We start from the raw sequence: 18,976 nt of genomic DNA, 5'->3' as shown, positions 1-18,976 counted from the left end.
TGTGTATTTTCTTTCACAAGAGATATATCGCTCAGATTTTCCACTCGCCGGGTATCTGCAAAAGTCCATACAGAAAAAATCATGTAAAATATTTATCTCAATTAGTTTTCATGGAGATAGATGATCATTGTGCGATTTCATTTGTTTAGAGCGTTGGTTTTTGCTAATGTCTTCAGGCAGAGAAATAATGGGAATAAACTTTAAATATTCAACTAAACTACTTTTAAAATTTGTTACTTAACAGATATGTTATGCTCATGATCGGTATATGCGACAAATACCAGCATTGAGAAGAATGTCATTCGTCAATTCGTCCCACTCAATCGAAACTGTGCTTCACGTGTTGATGACTTCCATGATGTGTATATTATATAAGTGCTACTTATCAATTTATTCCAAATGGTGAAGTTGAAATCATCCCGGCGTAAATTTTACGGACGCCTTCATGACTTGGTTGACCGTTATGGAATAACCGTTTCACAGATGATATCGGATATGTTCCTTACTTCGTAACCACAACCCCCTTCAATTTCATGAATGTGACCTATCGAATTAGACTATTTACCGGGTTTGTAATAAAATGAGCAACACGACGGGCGTCACACGTGGAGCAGGATCTGCTTACCCTTCCGGAGCACCTGAGATCACCCCCAGTTTTTGGTGGGGTTCGTGTTGCTTAGTCTTTAGTTTTCTATGTTGTGTCATGTGTACTATTATTTGTATGTTTGTCTTTTTCATTTTTAGCCATGGCGTTGTCAGTTTATTTTCGATTTATGAGTTTGACTGTCCCTTTGGTATATTTTGCCCCTGTTTTAGATTATGTCTTCTCGGCGCTTGGTATTTTCCGTATTCCCATGAAAATGATAAATCTGTTCGAAATTAATGACCGTAAAGCCGGCCAAGCTGGTTGGATAAATAGCCACTTCAAAATTATAATAGACGGATATTTTACGTGGAAGCACATCTTCTTGCGAACTATGAACAAATTGAAACAACAGAATAGACTGTTTTCATTTGTCAGATGACGTGCATAACGTTGGTGACGATAGGCAAGCAGATTGATAACAATCTATGTATTTCTTCGATCGTTAAACAATGAGCCCTTTTTGTCATATTTGCTTTGATTTAGTTTGACTCTGGTTCACCACTTTGTCAGTATAGACCAGAAATCTTCTAATCACATTTGAACTTAACTAGTTATTGAAGGTATTCAATATGACAGCAAGGAAGATGGCAATCTACAAAAAAATGTATATAAATAGCCAAATATTAAAATCTTCGGACATTAAAGAACCGAAACAGTTGAGAGCTACATGTATATGAATGAAATACCTTAAGAAATAACCAATGTATTCACACTTGCCACATTTCATGTTCAATGTGTACACTTTTTCACTGATGCGCCAACTGAGACTTTACACATATGGTCCTTCATGATATGTTATAGTGTGTCTTTCTATATTTTGTATGTTACACTATTGTTTCAGATAAGAGTAGAGGTTTGGTACCATTAAAATGTTTAAACTCGCTGCAATTGTTTGCAACTGTCCTAAGTCAGTTATCTGATTTTCAGTTGTTGTCGTTGTTTCTCATTTCTCGTTTTTTTTTTCATATATAGATTAGACCTTTGGTTTTCGCGTTTGAATGGTTTTACACTAGTATTTTTGTGGGGCCCTTTATAGCTGGCTGTTCGGTGTGATTCAAGGCGCCGTGTTGCAGACCGTACCTTGACCTATAATGGGTTTCTTTAATAAATTGTGACTTGCATGGAGAGTTGTCTTATTGGCACTCATACCACATCTTTCTATATCTTTACAACAATCATTTTGGAGAAAACAAATTGAAGGAATAAAAATATTGGTATTCATGTGTCGGTCACAATTAGTCCTGGTATCTATGATGAGTTTATTCACAAACCAATATAACTCACTGGAAATTTCAAGTGTACAAGCAGCACTTAAAAAATCAGTAAATCTATTACAACAGCTTAACTAACCACTACTACATGCCAGACATTTGAATTGGGATGTACTTGCTATGTTATTATTGGATGCACATCGAACATCAGTTATAACCACAGCATGGGAAATGTAAAAATATTAAAATTTGAGCCTTCAATAACTTAAGTTAAGTTAAGTTCAAATGTGATTAGAAGATTTCTAGTCTATACTGACAAAGTGGTGAACCAGTGTCAAACTAAATGAAAACCAATATTACAAAAAGGGCTCATTGATTAACGATCGACAAAGAAGTTAGCTCTTCAATGAAGCTGCTGGAAAATATGTTTACTCATCTATCCTACCACCCCACCCTTGTTTAAAGACCCAAAACATTTCCCATATTCAAACCAGTTCTTACAAAAACGTGCATGGTAGGTGTACGAAACATTTTTGCTGCTAATAAGATAAAAAAAAAAAACTAAATCAATCAATGGCTTATTCAATTGATTAGTAGAAATTATATTCGAACTTCATCATAGCCCTTTGTCTTCGTGTAAGTAGTTTTTGTGGTTCGTGCCAATCTGATGAGTGAACCCATTTTCGACTGACATTATAGTTTGTTCTTGTGGTGTCCTGTTACATCACTGATCCAGGACAGAAGAGGGGGATATAGCGCTAACACAAGTTTAACCCTTCAATTATCTTTGTGAGCCTGTCCAAAGTCGGGGGCCAGAAGTTTAGTGAGTTTTTAGCTGTATGCTATTATCGGGTTTCGTTTATTCTATTTAGCATAATCAGGATGTTAGTTTTCTCTTTTTTGAAGACCAGAGTGCCCTATAGTATAAGTTGTTTTGATCCTCTTCCAGAGGATCGTTGCCTCACTAGCAATCATACTACATCGCTTAATTTTCATACTTACTGTATTTGCTGTATGATCTATTTCAAATTCATTGTTGTAGATATGATCAACGTTTTAACGACATTATTTATATTGAAAACAGAGAGTTAAAGAATAAAAGATATCTTTTCATTCTTCATGAGGAGCCCATGAGCTGTCATTTACGGTAAAAAGCCGTCGAGGAGAGAAGCACTGGAGGATGACACAGATATGCAAACAGTTTGTTTACAAACATGTCCATACAATTGCAGAGATCGTTTAAATTTGAGTTGAGAAAACTTTCTAAGAACATACATGTATCCAGGAAACAGGGAAGAGATAAGTGACAGTTATATGTATATGTCACAATATGAAGCATAGTACCAAATATCAAGGTGATTTGACTTGGTATTAATAAGAAAGTTGAAAAAACTTATTATCATATACATCAATGAAAAATAAAATTCTGGATCAGCATTTAATGAAAATACATAATTTTTATTATTAATTAAATCTATATAATCATATATGATGTGGATTAAAATGAGTGAGTGGAAAGTAAAATATGTATATCAAAACAAGACATTCAATGAACACAATAACTGGCTGACTATATATCATAAATAAAATAAACGTATATACAATGATTTTGTTCTATATAAACAGCAAAATATTAGAAAATAGTTAGCAGTAAACTAAGATTTATTGTTATCACATTAAAACTTTTATATTTGACATTCTCACCTATCAAAAGTCTCTTTTCAAAGAATAAAAAATACATTCTGGAAAATTACCTCAACAAAATAAAGTTTAATTATAAACTTATGTTGTTATATTGTACAGCAGAGTGAAGGGTTTTCTTTGATTGTGGTGATTAACGCGTTTCATAGAATCAAATAATATTGGCAACTACATCTCAAGTGTTAAAAATGTCTTTTGTGTTTATCATGCTAGGTTAATATATGCATACTTAACGGTATATCTCCATATATTTTACAGATCATTGAAATAAGGATATACGAGAATTTCCCGATACTATATTAGATCTTTATATTGATATAAGTTATAGATCAACAGGAGGACTCTCCAACGGTAACACCAGCTGCACTTGGTCGTTTCTTAATGTGCTTATTCATCATCCAGGCAACATAGCACATAACAATATCATCTAAATTATGGCCCTATCAAAATAAATATACAGTTAGAAAATAGAAGCGGAAAAATAAAATAGATAAGCAAAACTCATAAGTCAAATTAGACAGACAATACAAGGGCAAAACTTTAAAAAATCAAGATTCACAAAAACTGTACATGGATGACTAAGGTCAAAAATACGACACTCTAATGTTATAACATTTCGTTTGGTTCAGTTGCACACAAAATTTATCACATTTTTTTTATGACAGTTATAAAACATTTTCGTAAAGAGGAATATACATCTTTTTGTATACTAGTATCATTTAATACACCAGAAATATTGGAACTATGCATAACTTAAAATTAAGTACTGACCACATTTGTTTCCAAGTAAATCTTCACAGCACTCGACGATTCACCAACAACCAATGTGAATGAGTTTTCATCATAGGCCCAGTTTGGAATCTTGTTGTAACCATATCTTGCTAGTATACCCTGAAAATTTTATAAATTACAAGTGCTACAATCAAATTTATGTAATAAGTGATAGCTACTAGATTTTGTTTATCTCTTAAAACTCACAAAAAATGCCAGCCTTAAAATTTTGTGAGCACTGACATTTTTTACATTAATCTGTGTGAACCACAATCATGTTGTATTGTGTTCTTTATCTGCTTATATGTGTTATTGAGCTTTTTTGTTTCCTGAACATAAACTTTATAAATTGTTTAACTGTTAATAAAATATTTTGGTGTTACAATAAATAATATTTAATACTAAGTTATCATAAACAATGTTTCAAAACTTCTGACTGATGTTTGAAATCTTTATTTCATAGAATTGTCAATCATTTTTATATAATAAATAAATGTAAGATTTTTTAAACGCTATTTCTCTCATTTAGTTACCTTATTACTAGCGTCAAGAAAAATAACACCATCTTTGTTAACAGCAAGCAAAATATTCTTCGGATAAGTCTTTACACTTCTTTGCTAAAATTACATAAGAGAAAGTTGTGTTATTATACTGATTAAATTGTAGAATTCACAAAACAAATGAATAGTTAATATCAGTGCAAATGATTACTACGAATAAAACCACACCATCAAAAGGGCTTATTGCCACACCTTATGTTATTTGAAGCATTATAAATATTATATTCCTTGTTTATACTTTAAAGTTAACTCATTCTCTTTTTCCTAAACATGTAAATTTCTAAACATAGTTATAAAAAACTCATCATAGATATCAGGACTGAAATTTTATATTAACACCAGACGCGCGTTTCGTCTACAAAAGACTCATCAGTGACGCTCGAATCAAAAAATGTTAAAAAGAACAAATAAAGTACGAAGTTGAAAAGTATTGAGGACGACCCAAAATTCCTACAAGTTTTGCCAAATGCAGCTAAGGTAATATATTCCTGAGGTAGAAAAGCCTTAGTATTTCAAAAATTCAAAGTTTTGATAACAGTAAATTTATAATTACTATAAACATATCAATGATAACTCAAGTCAACACTGAAGTGCTGACTACTGGGTTGGTGATAACCTCGGGGAATTAAAGTTCACCAGCAGTGGTTCGACCCAGTGGTTGTAAAAATCAAACGTTCTTTAAGAAAATATTAAGGAAATAAGGAAAAATTCTCGCAATGATATGTTCCTGTATCTAAGCCTCAAATAACACAGGACTTTTTTTTTATTTTTGTTTTTTACTCAACCTAAAGAAATAGAAAAAGACAAATATGATAACGAAAATCTGAAAATTTGCCCACGTAATTGTAGAAGCACAGTATCATAAAAATAATTGAATATCTGTGAGATTGTTGTGAGTTTCTTCGTTTTTCATTTCAACTGTTAACTTTGTGTTCTACAATATTTAATATACCTTCACTTCAAAGAACACGGATCCATAGGTGGGAAGAGTACTCAATATTTTCAGAAATTCAATTTTGGCGTCTTCTGACTTCATGGACTTGTAATTTTGTAAATTACTTTCTATAAGCTAAAACGATAAATAAATTATCTTATAACAACATAATGCATTAAAATAACTTTTTTCAAATTATTATAATTGAAATTGAAGTAATGCGGGTTTTCCAAAGTTTTTAAAGCTTATGAACATGAATAAAATATAAATATACTTTCATTTTTAGATTATATACAATAGCCAATGGAGACACAACTACCTTACTTAATGTAGGAACAAATCATACCTTATCGTTTTGTAGTTTTTATTTTTCCTTTTTTTTGCCATGGCACTTTCAGTTTTTTTTTTTTTTTAGTTCATTTGAATATTCATTTGGTATCTTTTGCCTCTCTATTGTAAAACGCTACTCTGATTGAACGGAACAAGAATGTGTCCACAATACACAGATGTCCCACTCGCACTATCATTTTTTATGTTCAGTGGACCGTGAAATTGGGGTAAAATTTAATTTGGCATTTGAATTTAGAAAGATCATATCATAGGGAACATGTGTCATAAGTTTCAAGTTGATTGGACTTCAACTTCATCAAAAACTACCCTGACCAAAAACTTTAACCAAAAACTTTAACCTGAAACTTGCACAATCATTTTCTATGTTCAGTGGACCATGAAATGTGTGTCAAAAATTTAATTTGACATAAAAAATTAGAAAGATCATATCATAGGGAACATGTGTACTAAGTTTGAAGTTGATTGGACTTCAACTTCATCAAAAACTACATTGACCAAAAACTTTAACCTGAAACGGGACGAACGAACGCACAGACGAACGAAAGGACGCACAGACCAGAAAACATAATGAAAACATAATCCCCCTCTTATATCGTAGGTGGCGCATAAAAATCTCTGAAACTGACATCATCCAGTTTCTAAAGCTTGCATACTACATTAAGGGCAGAAGATAGTCATATTAAATGGTTTGAACAGAATTACAGGTAAGCAACATACACCAGCAGGTTGTATCATTCAGATAATGTATTCTTCAAATTTCATCAGATTTTTTTTTGCGTTTGCCTTCTATAATAAACGTTTATTTCTTGTTCCGATTTAAAAAAAATCCTAAAATGTTGTTTTAATACTTCAGTTCAGTATTTTCAACATTTTAATAGATAAAACTGAGTATTTATCGGGCGTTTTATATTGCACTCAAAACGTTTTACACGACAACTAGAGGCTCTAAAGAGCCTGTGTCGCTCACCTTGGTCTATGTGAATATTAAACAAAGGAAGCAAATGGATTCATGACAAAATTGTGTTTTGGTGATGGTGATGTGTTTGTACGTCTTACTTTACTGAACATTCTTGCTGCTTACAGTTATCTCTATCTATAATGAACTTTGCCCAGTAGTTTCAGTGGAAAATGTTAGTAAAAATTTACAAATTTTATAAAAATTGTTAAAAATTGACTATAAAGGACAATAACTCCTTAGGGGGTCAATTGACCATTTCAGTCATGTTGACTTATTTGTAAATCTTACTTTGCTGTACATTATTGCTGTTTAAAGTTTATCTCTATCTATAATAATATTCAAGATAATAACCAAAAACAGTAAAATTTCCTTAAAATTACCAATTTAGGGGCAGCAACCCAACAACGGGTTGTCCGATTCATCTGAAAATTTCAGGGCAGATAGATCTTGACTTGATAAACAATTTTACCCTGACAGATTTGCTCTAAATGCTTTGGTTTTTGAGTTATAAGCCAAAAACTGCATTTTACCCCTATGTTTTATTTTTAGCCATGGCGTCCATCTTGGTTGGATGGCCGAGTCACCGGACACATTTTTTAAACTAGATGCCCCAAAGATGATTGTGACCAAGTTTGGATTAATTTGGCCCAGTAGTTTCAGAGGAGAAGATTTTTGTAAAAGATTACTAAGATTTACGAAAAATGGTTAAAAATTTACTGTAAAGGGCAATAACTCCTAAAGGAGTCAACTGACCATTTCGGTCATGTTGACTTATTTGTAAATCTTACTTTGTTGAACATTATTGCTGTTTACAGTTTATTTCTATCTATAATAATATTCAAGATAATAACCAAAAACAGTAAAATTTCCTTAAAATTACTAATTCAGGGGCAGCAACCTATCAACGGGTTGTCCGATTCATCTCAAAATTTCAAGCCAAAAACTGCATTTTACCCCTATGTTCTATTTTTAGCCATGGCAGCCATCTTGGTTGGTTGGCCGGGTCACGCCACACATTTTTAAACTAGATACCCCAATGATGATTGTGGCCAAGTTTAGTTTAATTTGGCCCAGTAGTTTCAGAGGAGAAGATTTTTGTAAAAGTTAACGACGACGGACGACGACGACGACGACGACGGACGACGGACGCCAAGTGATGAGAAAAGCTCACTTGGCCCTTTGGGCCAGGTGAGTTAAAAATGCGATTCATTTTCAAAAAGCCTACTGTGCATGAAACACATCAGAATTGTACTCTCTGATACAAACTTGGTCATGTATGTGTCGATATCACCTCAGGTAAGCCTCAATGATTTATACACAGTTTGTCTATTTTAGTTCTCTAAAGCAGTTGTGGTGAAATTTGCAAAACTTTATAATTCCGTTTATGCAGGAAATATTTGCCACTAAATATTCAGCTAACATCAATATAATTATCTTACAAATATTAACTTAATATGAATATTTTAGTAAGAATATTAAAAACTCAAAGGTTAGCGTACTTACTGATTTCCACTCACTTCCTGGCTTTTCTCCATGCATTGTTTGTGGAATTAAAAACGATTGGTCCTTTCTGTAAGAGTCAGATAAAAATTATTTAATCACATTTTACTTGTATAATATATGAAACTATCTGACTGTACATATGAAATTATGGTTTTGCGCAAAATATGAATAAAACAAGAATGTGTTCCTAGTACACGGATGCCCCATCGGCATTATCATTTTCAATGTTCAATGGACCGTGAAAATGGGGGGAATCTCTAATTTAGCATTAAAATTAGAAGATCATATCATAGGGAACATGTGTACTCAGTTTCAAGTTGATTGGACATCAACCTCATCAAAAACTACCTCAACCAAAAACTTAAACCTGAAGCGGGACAGACGAACGAACAGACGGACGGACGCACAGACCAGAAAACATAATGCCCATAAATGGGGCATACAAATCAATCACTTTGTACATACTTCAGTTTCAATGTTTTTAATTTGAGCGTTCACGATGAAGGTAAATTAAGACGACAGTTGTTTACCGATGTTTAAACTTTTAAATCGAGTAAGAATATACAAATCAAGAAAAAAAACTAAACTGAGGGAATATCATAAACTAAACGAGCAAGACCAAGTTCGTTGGACGGTTAAATGGACACTAACGTTCAAATTAATGTCCACCGATTTGACTCAAATTCTCACATTTGATTTATATCAATGCAAAACATTTATCTAAATCATAAAAAGTCTAAAATTAACAACTTATAGGGCATGGGCTCCATATTATTTAACTTTGATTCGTGTGTATTTTAGTATAAACACCAGCTAATTAACTATCGAGGTGACCTCGGAAGACCTCCGATAGCCTTTGTTTCACTTTCAATGTAAATCTAGAATAGTTCAGCGGACACAATAAATATATACACTGTTATTTTTTTATATTTTTGCATCAGATATATAAAATCATTCGGGAACTAAGGCTTCGAATCCTCAGTCAACTTTGAGCCTAGACTGTTTTAGCTACATTTACTATTTGTTATGTCTAATATTTGTCATTTGGATAATCACATATTTATACATAAAAAGTATTTTGCATTCCAATAAAACAACTTATTCCCCTTGAATATGGTCTATGCCAAGACAAGAAGGCGACATTCAATCACCATCCATTTATTGGTTCAGTTAATTGTTACAGTCGAATGTAATTACTAATTAGCCATAATTTAAAATAAAAAAAATATTTTGTATAACATTTTTGTAAATACTAAAAAGCGATCAGTCAAAAAAGATGAAAATCAGCAAAAGCAAATCCAAGCATAAGTGTCATAATGTCATTAACAAGCCCACGATATGAAAGCAGACACTTACTCTAAATTCTTCAAAGCAGTGACATCCTGACCATGCTGAGCAGTGTATAACAAAGATGACAATTTCACAGTTTCCTCCATTTTACATTTGTGATAGCCGCGAAGGTAATTTGGCACTTCCTGAAAAAAATCAATGTTGAATGAATCTTCCAAGCTGGACTATTGTAACAGTTATTTACACTTTAAGGACCCCCTCACTAGCTTGTTGACCGTATTGCAATATTTGTTTCACAGAATTCAACGGATATGTTCTTATGTTATTACTACAAACCCGACCCCTTTCTCCGAAGCTCATCTACCGAATCAGACTTTTTACCAGGTTCGTTTTTACATGAGCAACACGACTGGTGCCACATGTTGAGCAGGATCTGCTTAAACTTCCATAGCACAAGAGATCACCCCAAGATTTTAATAGGGTTCGTGTTGCGCAGTCTTTCTATGTTGTGTTCTGTGTATTATTCTTTGTTTTTTTTTCTTTTTTAGCCATGACGGTGTCCGTTAATTTTCGATAGAACATAGTCGGTTTATTATTTTGAAAACCGAAGTAACAACACAAAAGCACAATTAATCAGAGAGAAAAGTATTATTGATTTTGAATACAGGATGATTTTGATTTTTAGAAATACGTCAACAATTATCCAGCATGAATTTGATGTATTACCTGTGGAAAATGAAATTCAACATCTGATAACACCTCCTCTCCTGGTACAGCATCAACCCACAGCTTCTTCATGAAGAATATAGTTAGATCAACTTTCTGTGTAGTGCTTGATGCTAAAGTAACATAAATATCTGTGTTACGAATGACAAAACAAAAGGTAAAAGAGGAAAAATACCGAACTCTACGGAAAATTCAAAACGGAAAGTCCTTATCAATGACAAAATTAAAACTATCAAGTATTATAAATAATTATTACTATGCAAAATCGTAATACATTAAACCTTACCCTTTAAAACAAAGTACGGTATCGACCTTGATAATCCAAGTTGTTAAACACGAAGGTAGTGTTTTATTGTTCAAATGCGGAATACTGATTTTCGTTGAGAAACTTTTTATTGGTAAACATTGTATGTAAAAAAGTGATAATAAGTTTGAATAGATTTCAAATAACAGTTATTTTCATACATTTTTGTGTTTCAGCATATATAACACTCATTTAGATATCATACTTACTGCCTGGCGAAATTGGTTCCGGTTGCCGTAGCCAAAACCTTTCTACATGTGTAAGAGCATCCATGAAATATTCTGTTTCCCTAGCATTTATCACTAAAAAAAAAGAGGTGAACAAATTTAACATTTTATATCTAAAATGAATGGAAAGTTAATTTATTTTTGAAATATTTAAAGTATATTCCTTTTGCTGTTACAACATAAACAAAATGAAGTTTCGAATACTATTATGAAATTAATATTTTCAAATTCAAAATAATATTTTTTCAGTAATTTTTTGTCTTAACACAAGGTATTGCAGTAAAAATAAACATTTCAGTAGATTTGAAGAAAGAAAACTTTAAGACAGTAAATGTTGCTTTTCCAAAATTTAGAAACTATGAAATACAAATAGTCTTATATTTCTTTTATACACTTTCTTCATTTTCGATAAATGAACCTTCTTGACAATAGGTTGCACATTGTAAATAGTTTTAAGTAACACATATTGAAAATTTGCCGTATGCCACTTTTGTACAATATATTTATCAATATTTTCCTAGTGCTTAAATATAGAAATGACATGCAACATTTAATTTTATTTCTTAATAATACAAAGATCATCTATCTCTTAATTAATTGGCAGTTGTAGTGATTTGAAAAAATATAAATAGAAAGTCAGAAACCTTTTAAACGCATGATACATACATTAAAAATGTGCAAAATAATAAAAAAAAATACAAGGTGCAACTCGATATTGTTTTTACTAATAGAATGACAAGACTTTTCCTAGATAATATTTGTAATAAATAATGCAGATATATGTAGCATACAATACTAAATGCAGTCACGTCCTTTACTTCTACACCAGAAGCTTCTCAAGAAGAGAATATATTAAAAAGGTAGCGACAACTGCTTGTTCGTGAGAATCAAACTCCTTATAAATATGTATGTATTGCTTTATATACGAGTACCTCTGCCATATTTTCATTCCATATAGTTTATGTGTTTGATTATAATCCTATATAACAAGTAGAAATAAACACCTATACTTTATTTATTTCATCTTTAATCACATGCACCATACACTTCTGAATCAGATGAAATATCTACACCACAGGCGGAACAATGAAAGTAATATATCGTTTAATGATTGTCATCATAACTTGCAGTTAAATGATATAAACTTTTCAAATGAATATACTATAAATATCGATAAATGGTGGATCTTAAAAAAATATCAACTCATATTTTGTATGAGTCAATATTCTGGAATTATAGAAATCCGAATTTTAGCCTTCATTTACCGTTATTCAAAATGAGTTTGCACTTATATGCTTGCTTTTTTTTTATTATTTTTTCAGTCGGATTGATTACTTCTGGATGCATTCTGAATTCTTTATGTAGAAACTTCCAAAGCCCGTATGTTTGAAATAGAAAAAAATGGACAAATTGTGAGCGGATCAATATTTAAGGGGTCAAAGATAAATGGCAAAAACTGGTTATTGTCATCTTTGTCTGGGAAAATAAAAAATACATAGTTTTCACCAAATAATATTTTTTCATTTCGTTTCTAAAAAAAAACAAAACATCTGAAAGATACATTGAGTTTTACAAAGTTAAAAACTGAAGAGATCAACTGAAGTCAAAGAAGTAAATAAAAGGAAGAATTAGTTAGTATGTATGAAGATTATTTAACTAGAGGCTCTCAAGAGCCTGTGTCGCTCACCTTGGTCTATGTGCATATTAAACAATGGACACAAATAAATTCATGACCAAATTGTGTTTTGATGATCATGATGTGTTTGTAGATCTTACTTTACTGGACATTCTACTTGCTATAATTATCTCTATCTATAATGAACTTGGCCAAGTAATTACAGTGGAAAATATATTTTTGTTAAAAAATGACTATAAAGGGCAATAACTCCTTAATGGGTCAACTGACAATATTATTTTGGTCATGTTGACTTATTTGTAGATCTTACCTTGCTGAACATTATTGCTGTTTACAGTTTATCTCTATCTATTATAATATTCAAGATAATAACCAAAAACTGCAAAATTTCCTTAAAATTACTAGTTCTGGGGCAGCAACCCAACAACAGGTTGTCTGTTTTGTCTGAAAATTTCAGGGCAGATATATCTTGACCTGATAAACAATTTATCCCCTGTCAGATTTGCTCTAAATGCTTTGGTTTCAGAGATATAAGCCAAAATCTACATTTCGCCCCTATGTACTATTTTTAGCCATGGTGGCCATCTTGGTTGGTTGGCAGAGTCACGCCACACATTTTTAAAACTAGATACCCAAATGATGATTGTGGCCAAGTTTTGTTAAATTTGGCCCAGTAGTTTCAGAGGAGAAGATTTTCTAAAAGAATACTAAAATTTTAGAAAAATGGTTAAAAATTGACTGTAAAGGGCAATAACTCCTTAATGGGTAAACTGACAATTTTGGTCATGTTGACTTATTTGTAGATCTTACTTTGCTGAACATTATTGCTGTTTACAGTTTATCTCTATCTATAATAATATTCAAGATAATAAGCAAAAACTGCAAAATTTCCTTAAAATTACTAATTCAGAGGCATCAATCCAACAACAGGTTGTCCAATTTGTCTGAAAATTTCAGGGCAGATAGATCCTGACCTAATAGATTATTTTACCCCATATCAGATTTGCTCTAAATGCTTTGGTTTTAGAGTTATAAGCCAAAATCTACATTTTACCCCTATGTTCTATTTTTAGCCATGGCGGCCATCTTGGTTGGTTGGCAGGGTCACGCCACACATTTTTTAAATTAGATACCCCAATGATGATTGTGGCCAAGTTTGGATTAATTTGGCCCAGTAGTTTCAGAGAAGATTTTTGTAAAAGATTACTAAGATTTACGAAAAATTGTTAAAAATTGACTATAAAGGGCAATAACTCCTAAAGGGGTCAACTGACCATTTCGGTCATGTTGACTCATTTGTAAATCTTACTTTGCTGAACATTATTGCTGTTTAAAGTTTATCTCTATCTATAATAATATTCAAGATAATAACCAAAAACAGTAAAATTTCGTTAAAACTACCAATTTAGGGGCAGCAACCCAACAACGGGTTGTCCGATTCATCTGAAAATTTCAGGGCAGATAGATCTTGACCTGATAAACAATTTTAACCCAATGTCAGATTTGCTCTAAATGCTTTGGTTTTTGAGTTATAAGCCAAAAACTGTATTTTACCCCTATGTTCTATTTTTAGACGTGGCGGCCATCTTGGTTAGTTGGCTGGGTCACCGGACACATTTTTTAAACTAGATACCCCAATGATGATTGTGGCCAAGTTTGGTTTAATTTGGCCCAGTAGTTTCAGAGGAGAAGATTTTTGTAAAAGTTAACGACGCAGGACGACGCAGGACGACGACGGACGACAGACGCCGGACGCAAAGTGATGGGAAAAGCTCACTTGACCCTTTGGGCCAGGTGAGCTAAAAATGATGATCGTTTCTACAGTAGGTATTATTTAAGAAATATAACATAAAAAAATGTGGTGCACACTGAATAAGCCGCGTAGCGTGTTATTTTAAAGTGTGCATCTTATCTTTGATGTTATTTTGAATACACAGAACAAAATATTACGGTCATTCCTTATGATTTAATTCTTAATTCCATTTAAAGACGGAATAAATCATGACGTCCTGATTACAGATAGACAAAATACTGTCAGCCAACCAGAAGAAGCGTTACATCCCAAATCAAGTTTTTCATGATAAGAAATTGCAGGCAGATAATGGTTTAATTGATTTCATTTTGCAAAAGTTCTACTGGGAAATCTAAAATAGGCAAGCTCTACATGAAGAAGAATTTCGATCGTATTTTTAGACATTTTGAAAATCAAATTAAAACGAAGCAATGATGGTGATTTTTCTTTTAATATCCACCAATTAGTAAATGTATGTACTGTGTTTTAAAGAGCACACCCATTTTTTTCATATTCGTTCTTCATTTTTAATAGTTTATAAAATTGATTTAAACAAAATAATGATTATAAGTTACAGGCTTTTTAAACATTCAAAAAATATATAAGATAAGTTTGGATAATGAATTTTGCTATAACAATGAAGTGAACCAAAAACACAGTGACAGTACATTGAATTAGAGTGAGGGTGAAGAATACGAACACACAGCCAAAGATGATGAGTAAAGGTTGGAACCTCTGTCTTGTAATCCAAAGAATATCCCGTAGTCTTCTGCAACTGCAAGCCCAAGTTTGTTTGCAATCAGGTTTCGAAAGCTTCCCACTCTTTCTGTTGGTTCAATGTCAAACGTCTGGATAACAACAGAAATATATTTAAATTCACAGCATATATTTAAACCAACTATAAACATTGCTGAAAACCAATGGGCGTTAAATCATATGACTTACAATTACCAAAACAAAAACATATGTACGAGAACATTTAGTACTTTCATATATATCTATATTTTGAGATTTTATGAAAACATTGATTTTTGAATTATACATTCAACGATTCGTAATTGTAATGCAACGACTATGAATATCGTCGATAAGTATCGTTATTAATCACAGTTGTATTGAGTTAACCATTACATAATTATGTGTACGAACAAGTGCTCATGGAGTTAAAATATCAAAGTACCTGCTGTTCTCCAAATGGAAAACGGATCTGAATAGAAATCTTTTGAGTAGTATAGCTGAATGATTCATGTTCCCTTGTATGAGGAGGATAACGTCTACAGCCATCTCTGGAAATATATAATATGAAAATAAAAAATGATGGCCTGACGACAGCGTTTGGATACTTATGCTTTATTTATGATCACAAACAACTGGGTTTGAAATGGAAAACAATACCTTTCTTGTTTTTATTTATGTTTATATCTGACTTTTTCTAAATCTTTATATAAACAGTAACTATTTTTCATAAAACAATTTAAGATATTTTCTGATCGTTCATTTGAATTATGGACAAACTGAAGACAATGCCAGTTAGACGAATTATAGTCAGGTTGTTTAATCAACTAATCTTTTCCATGGCAACCAAATAATAATACATGCAAGTAAGTATAAGTGTTTATAAAAATCCCTGAATGGTATTGACACAATTAGGGGGGGGGGTATTAAGATAATACATGGGTTGATCAGCAATGTGCATTTCAGTATATTTGAAATCCCTCACCTTACACAAGATATTGTATGACATACACCATTGCAACATTAATTATTGTGACTTTTCACCTTTGCACTATTGTTTATTGTGACTGTTTATCATTGCAGCATTTTTTATTGTGAATCTTATCAACATAGCAATACAACAATACTATCCAATTTTAATTCTATTAGGAAGTAGTGATAGTAAGTAGTGATAGTAAATGGCAATGTACAAACTTCAATTACACTGTATATCAAAAAATATATATGATAACATTAATGCTAAAAAAAAATAAAGCTCAATTTATTGAGCAAAATGTAAATTGTTAAAGACTATCAAGACAACTACAAAATTGTATTCAAATATTCAAAATATTTCTTTAAATATTAAAAAAAAATCAAAAAGAGCAATTGCCTAAATACTACACTACTTCTAAATAATACTGCCTGGCAAATCACAAAGCAATACTTGCCTGCATTTTGTTACTCCAAATCTAGATAACCATAGCACAATTATTTTTATATCTTTTTAAATTGTCAGTAAAAGAAGTACAGTCTACCAATTAGTGCTTAAATATCTTAATAAATACAGAATTTGGTAGCTGTACACAACACAATTTAATTCTTTCGCCTACAAAATCATGTTTTTACAGTAGAAGGTCAAATATATATTTATTTTTATTTTTTCGTTCTGAAGTAATTGTCAAAGAACGATCAGCGACTATTGAGCAATCAATCGTCCTAAATGTTAATAGGGAGAAAACTGCATTCAATTAGACTCGTGATAGGGTATTTAAGTTGTTATCTAGTATGCTTACACTCATCAAAAATACCAGGATTATGCTTTGGTATACCAGACCCATGTTTCTATATAAAACTCATCGTCGATACTCGGACAGTTAGAAGGTCAAATAAAAATTCTAATGCAATTTTTATGTAACATTTTTTTTTCATTGGCTAAAAGTTACCGTCAAATCTTCAGTTGACCAGGCGTAACTAAGGAGGAACCAGCCATTTTGAATTGATTGAATAAACAAATGTTCGAATACTGCTATATAATCGAAAATAAAACAACACCTATCTCGAATTTGCAGTTATAATTTAATTTTATCCGAATTTGAATCGTACAGGTTACATAATATCCTCCAGTTCGTAAGTTTTCATTTGTATGACGTCTGGTTTACCCATGACGTCTTTGCGCCAAAATCTTAATTTTTGGCGGATTTTTTTTTTTATTTGTCAAATTTAGACATTTTATCAAGTTTAATCGTACTATTTCTTTTTGTAAGGCATTAGAATCGGAATAACAGTACTATAGTTGAAGAGTTGCAACCGTCAATTTTGATTTGACGGTCGCAAATCTCCGTTTTACTGTCTCCGCTACGCGTCCCCAGTAGAACTACATTTGCGACCGTCAAATCTACAATTGACGGGGGCAACTTTTCAACTACAGTACTGTTATTCCTTAAATTTAAAAATCGTAAATACCGAAAGTTGTACCAACTACAGTTTTGACAATCTTTAACATTGTAGAAAACCGTGAATGTAACGAATGATTCATCATTTCATGAACAGTAAATGTAAATAAGATGAACATATCAATGATATTTAATGTGATGAATACTTGGCTGTTGACACTTTTGTGGACTTAACGTCCACCAGCAGTCTCATCAACCCAACAGTTGAAAACAATCATAAAAATACCAGGTTTTTATATGGTCAGCTAGGCGCGCAATTCGGGTACACAAGACTCGTTAGTGGCGCTAGCTTCAAAACAGTCCGAAGTTTAAGAGCGTTAAAACCAAACATTCCGGAGTTTTGCTAAATACGGCTAATGCAATCTTTTCTTTTGGTTAGAAATCACTTAGTGTTCTAAATAATTCACCATTTTAAATTAACAGAAAACAATAGTCTAATACCATTTCAGTTCAACACAGTACAAAATACATATACATGGACATATGATTAAATGAATATACAGACATACATCAAAAATGTAAGTAGTTTTTGAAGTGACGGGGAATAAAAATTTCAAAAGGAATTTTTAAGGAAAACATATGGTAAACTGCAAAAGAAAATACGACCTTCTGTGTAAACGGGTTCGTTAGTTCTATTCCAGACGGTCTTTTTAAAAGTTTACGAGACGACTAGTTCCCTATATGATCTAAATAACTAACAAGCTATTTCATCAGTCTAGCCAAAAATTACATAATATCCCCTTCTTCAATTTTTCCTAGTAACTTACTGCTTTGTTCGTCGCAAACTATCCAAACAAATCTTCGCCAACTTGTGCTTGTTTCCTCTTAAAAATGCTTCACAGTGTTGGGTTAATTCATAGCTTGGGGACACAGTCGAAGTCAGGAAGTATAATAGTTTGAATCCCTTTTCTGTACTTCCCCTGTAATAAAAAAAACGCATAAAATAGTCAATATATCTAGAATTTAAAAAAGGTTAAGAGAATAAAAAAATAGAAAAGGACAATTATTTCGAAGTAGCAACATTCCAGCAGAACCTGCATACGGTGTATATATCTCCTAATTGATTCGATATTCCCGTGCTTGCATTTCCTATCATGATTTTTTTTTTGATAGAGGGTTGTTGCTCACAAGGAAGCTACTCAATCAAGAGTTCCAAATGGTGAAGTTGAAATCATATCTTCGTAAATTTTACGGAC

General features: G+C 32.1%; 1 protein-coding gene across 3 annotated transcripts in view; it reads right to left on the bottom strand.

Annotated features, from left to right (window-relative positions):
- Positions 1–3,281: 3,281 nt before the first annotated feature.
- LOC143069335 (myosin-VIIa-like) overlaps positions 3,282–18,976 on the bottom strand; it is a 39,129-nt gene continuing 23,434 nt past the window's right edge. Inside the window, exons 18-29 of one of the 3 annotated variants that reach the window (XM_076243916.1) lie at positions 18,548–18,700; positions 16,776–16,796; positions 15,791–15,896; positions 15,311–15,458; positions 11,165–11,257; positions 10,652–10,764; positions 9,992–10,110; positions 8,636–8,702; positions 5,842–5,958; positions 4,863–4,946; positions 4,330–4,449; positions 3,282–3,998 (exon numbers count right to left, since the gene is read on the bottom strand). In XM_076243916.1, the coding sequence (XP_076100031.1) occupies positions 3,888–3,998; positions 4,330–4,449; positions 4,863–4,946; positions 5,842–5,958; positions 8,636–8,702; positions 9,992–10,110; positions 10,652–10,764; positions 11,165–11,257; positions 15,311–15,458; positions 15,791–15,896; positions 16,776–16,796; positions 18,548–18,700 (1,252 nt within the window). In that variant the 3' untranslated portion in view covers positions 3,282–3,887. The remainder of the gene's footprint in view (positions 3,999–4,329; positions 4,450–4,862; positions 4,947–5,841; positions 5,959–8,635; positions 8,703–9,991; positions 10,111–10,651; positions 10,765–11,164; positions 11,258–15,310; positions 15,459–15,790; positions 15,897–16,775; positions 16,797–18,547; positions 18,701–18,976) is intronic. The other 2 variants (XM_076243918.1, XM_076243917.1) reach the window with 2 other exon arrangements.

Source organism: Mytilus galloprovincialis, chromosome 3 (assembly GCF_965363235.1).
Source record: "Mytilus galloprovincialis chromosome 3, xbMytGall1.hap1.1, whole genome shotgun sequence".
NCBI classification, from domain to species: Eukaryota; Metazoa; Mollusca; class Bivalvia; order Mytilida; family Mytilidae; genus Mytilus; species Mytilus galloprovincialis.
The sequence above is the reverse complement of the archived record's forward strand: the minus strand, read 5'-3'. Positions and strand labels throughout refer to the sequence as shown.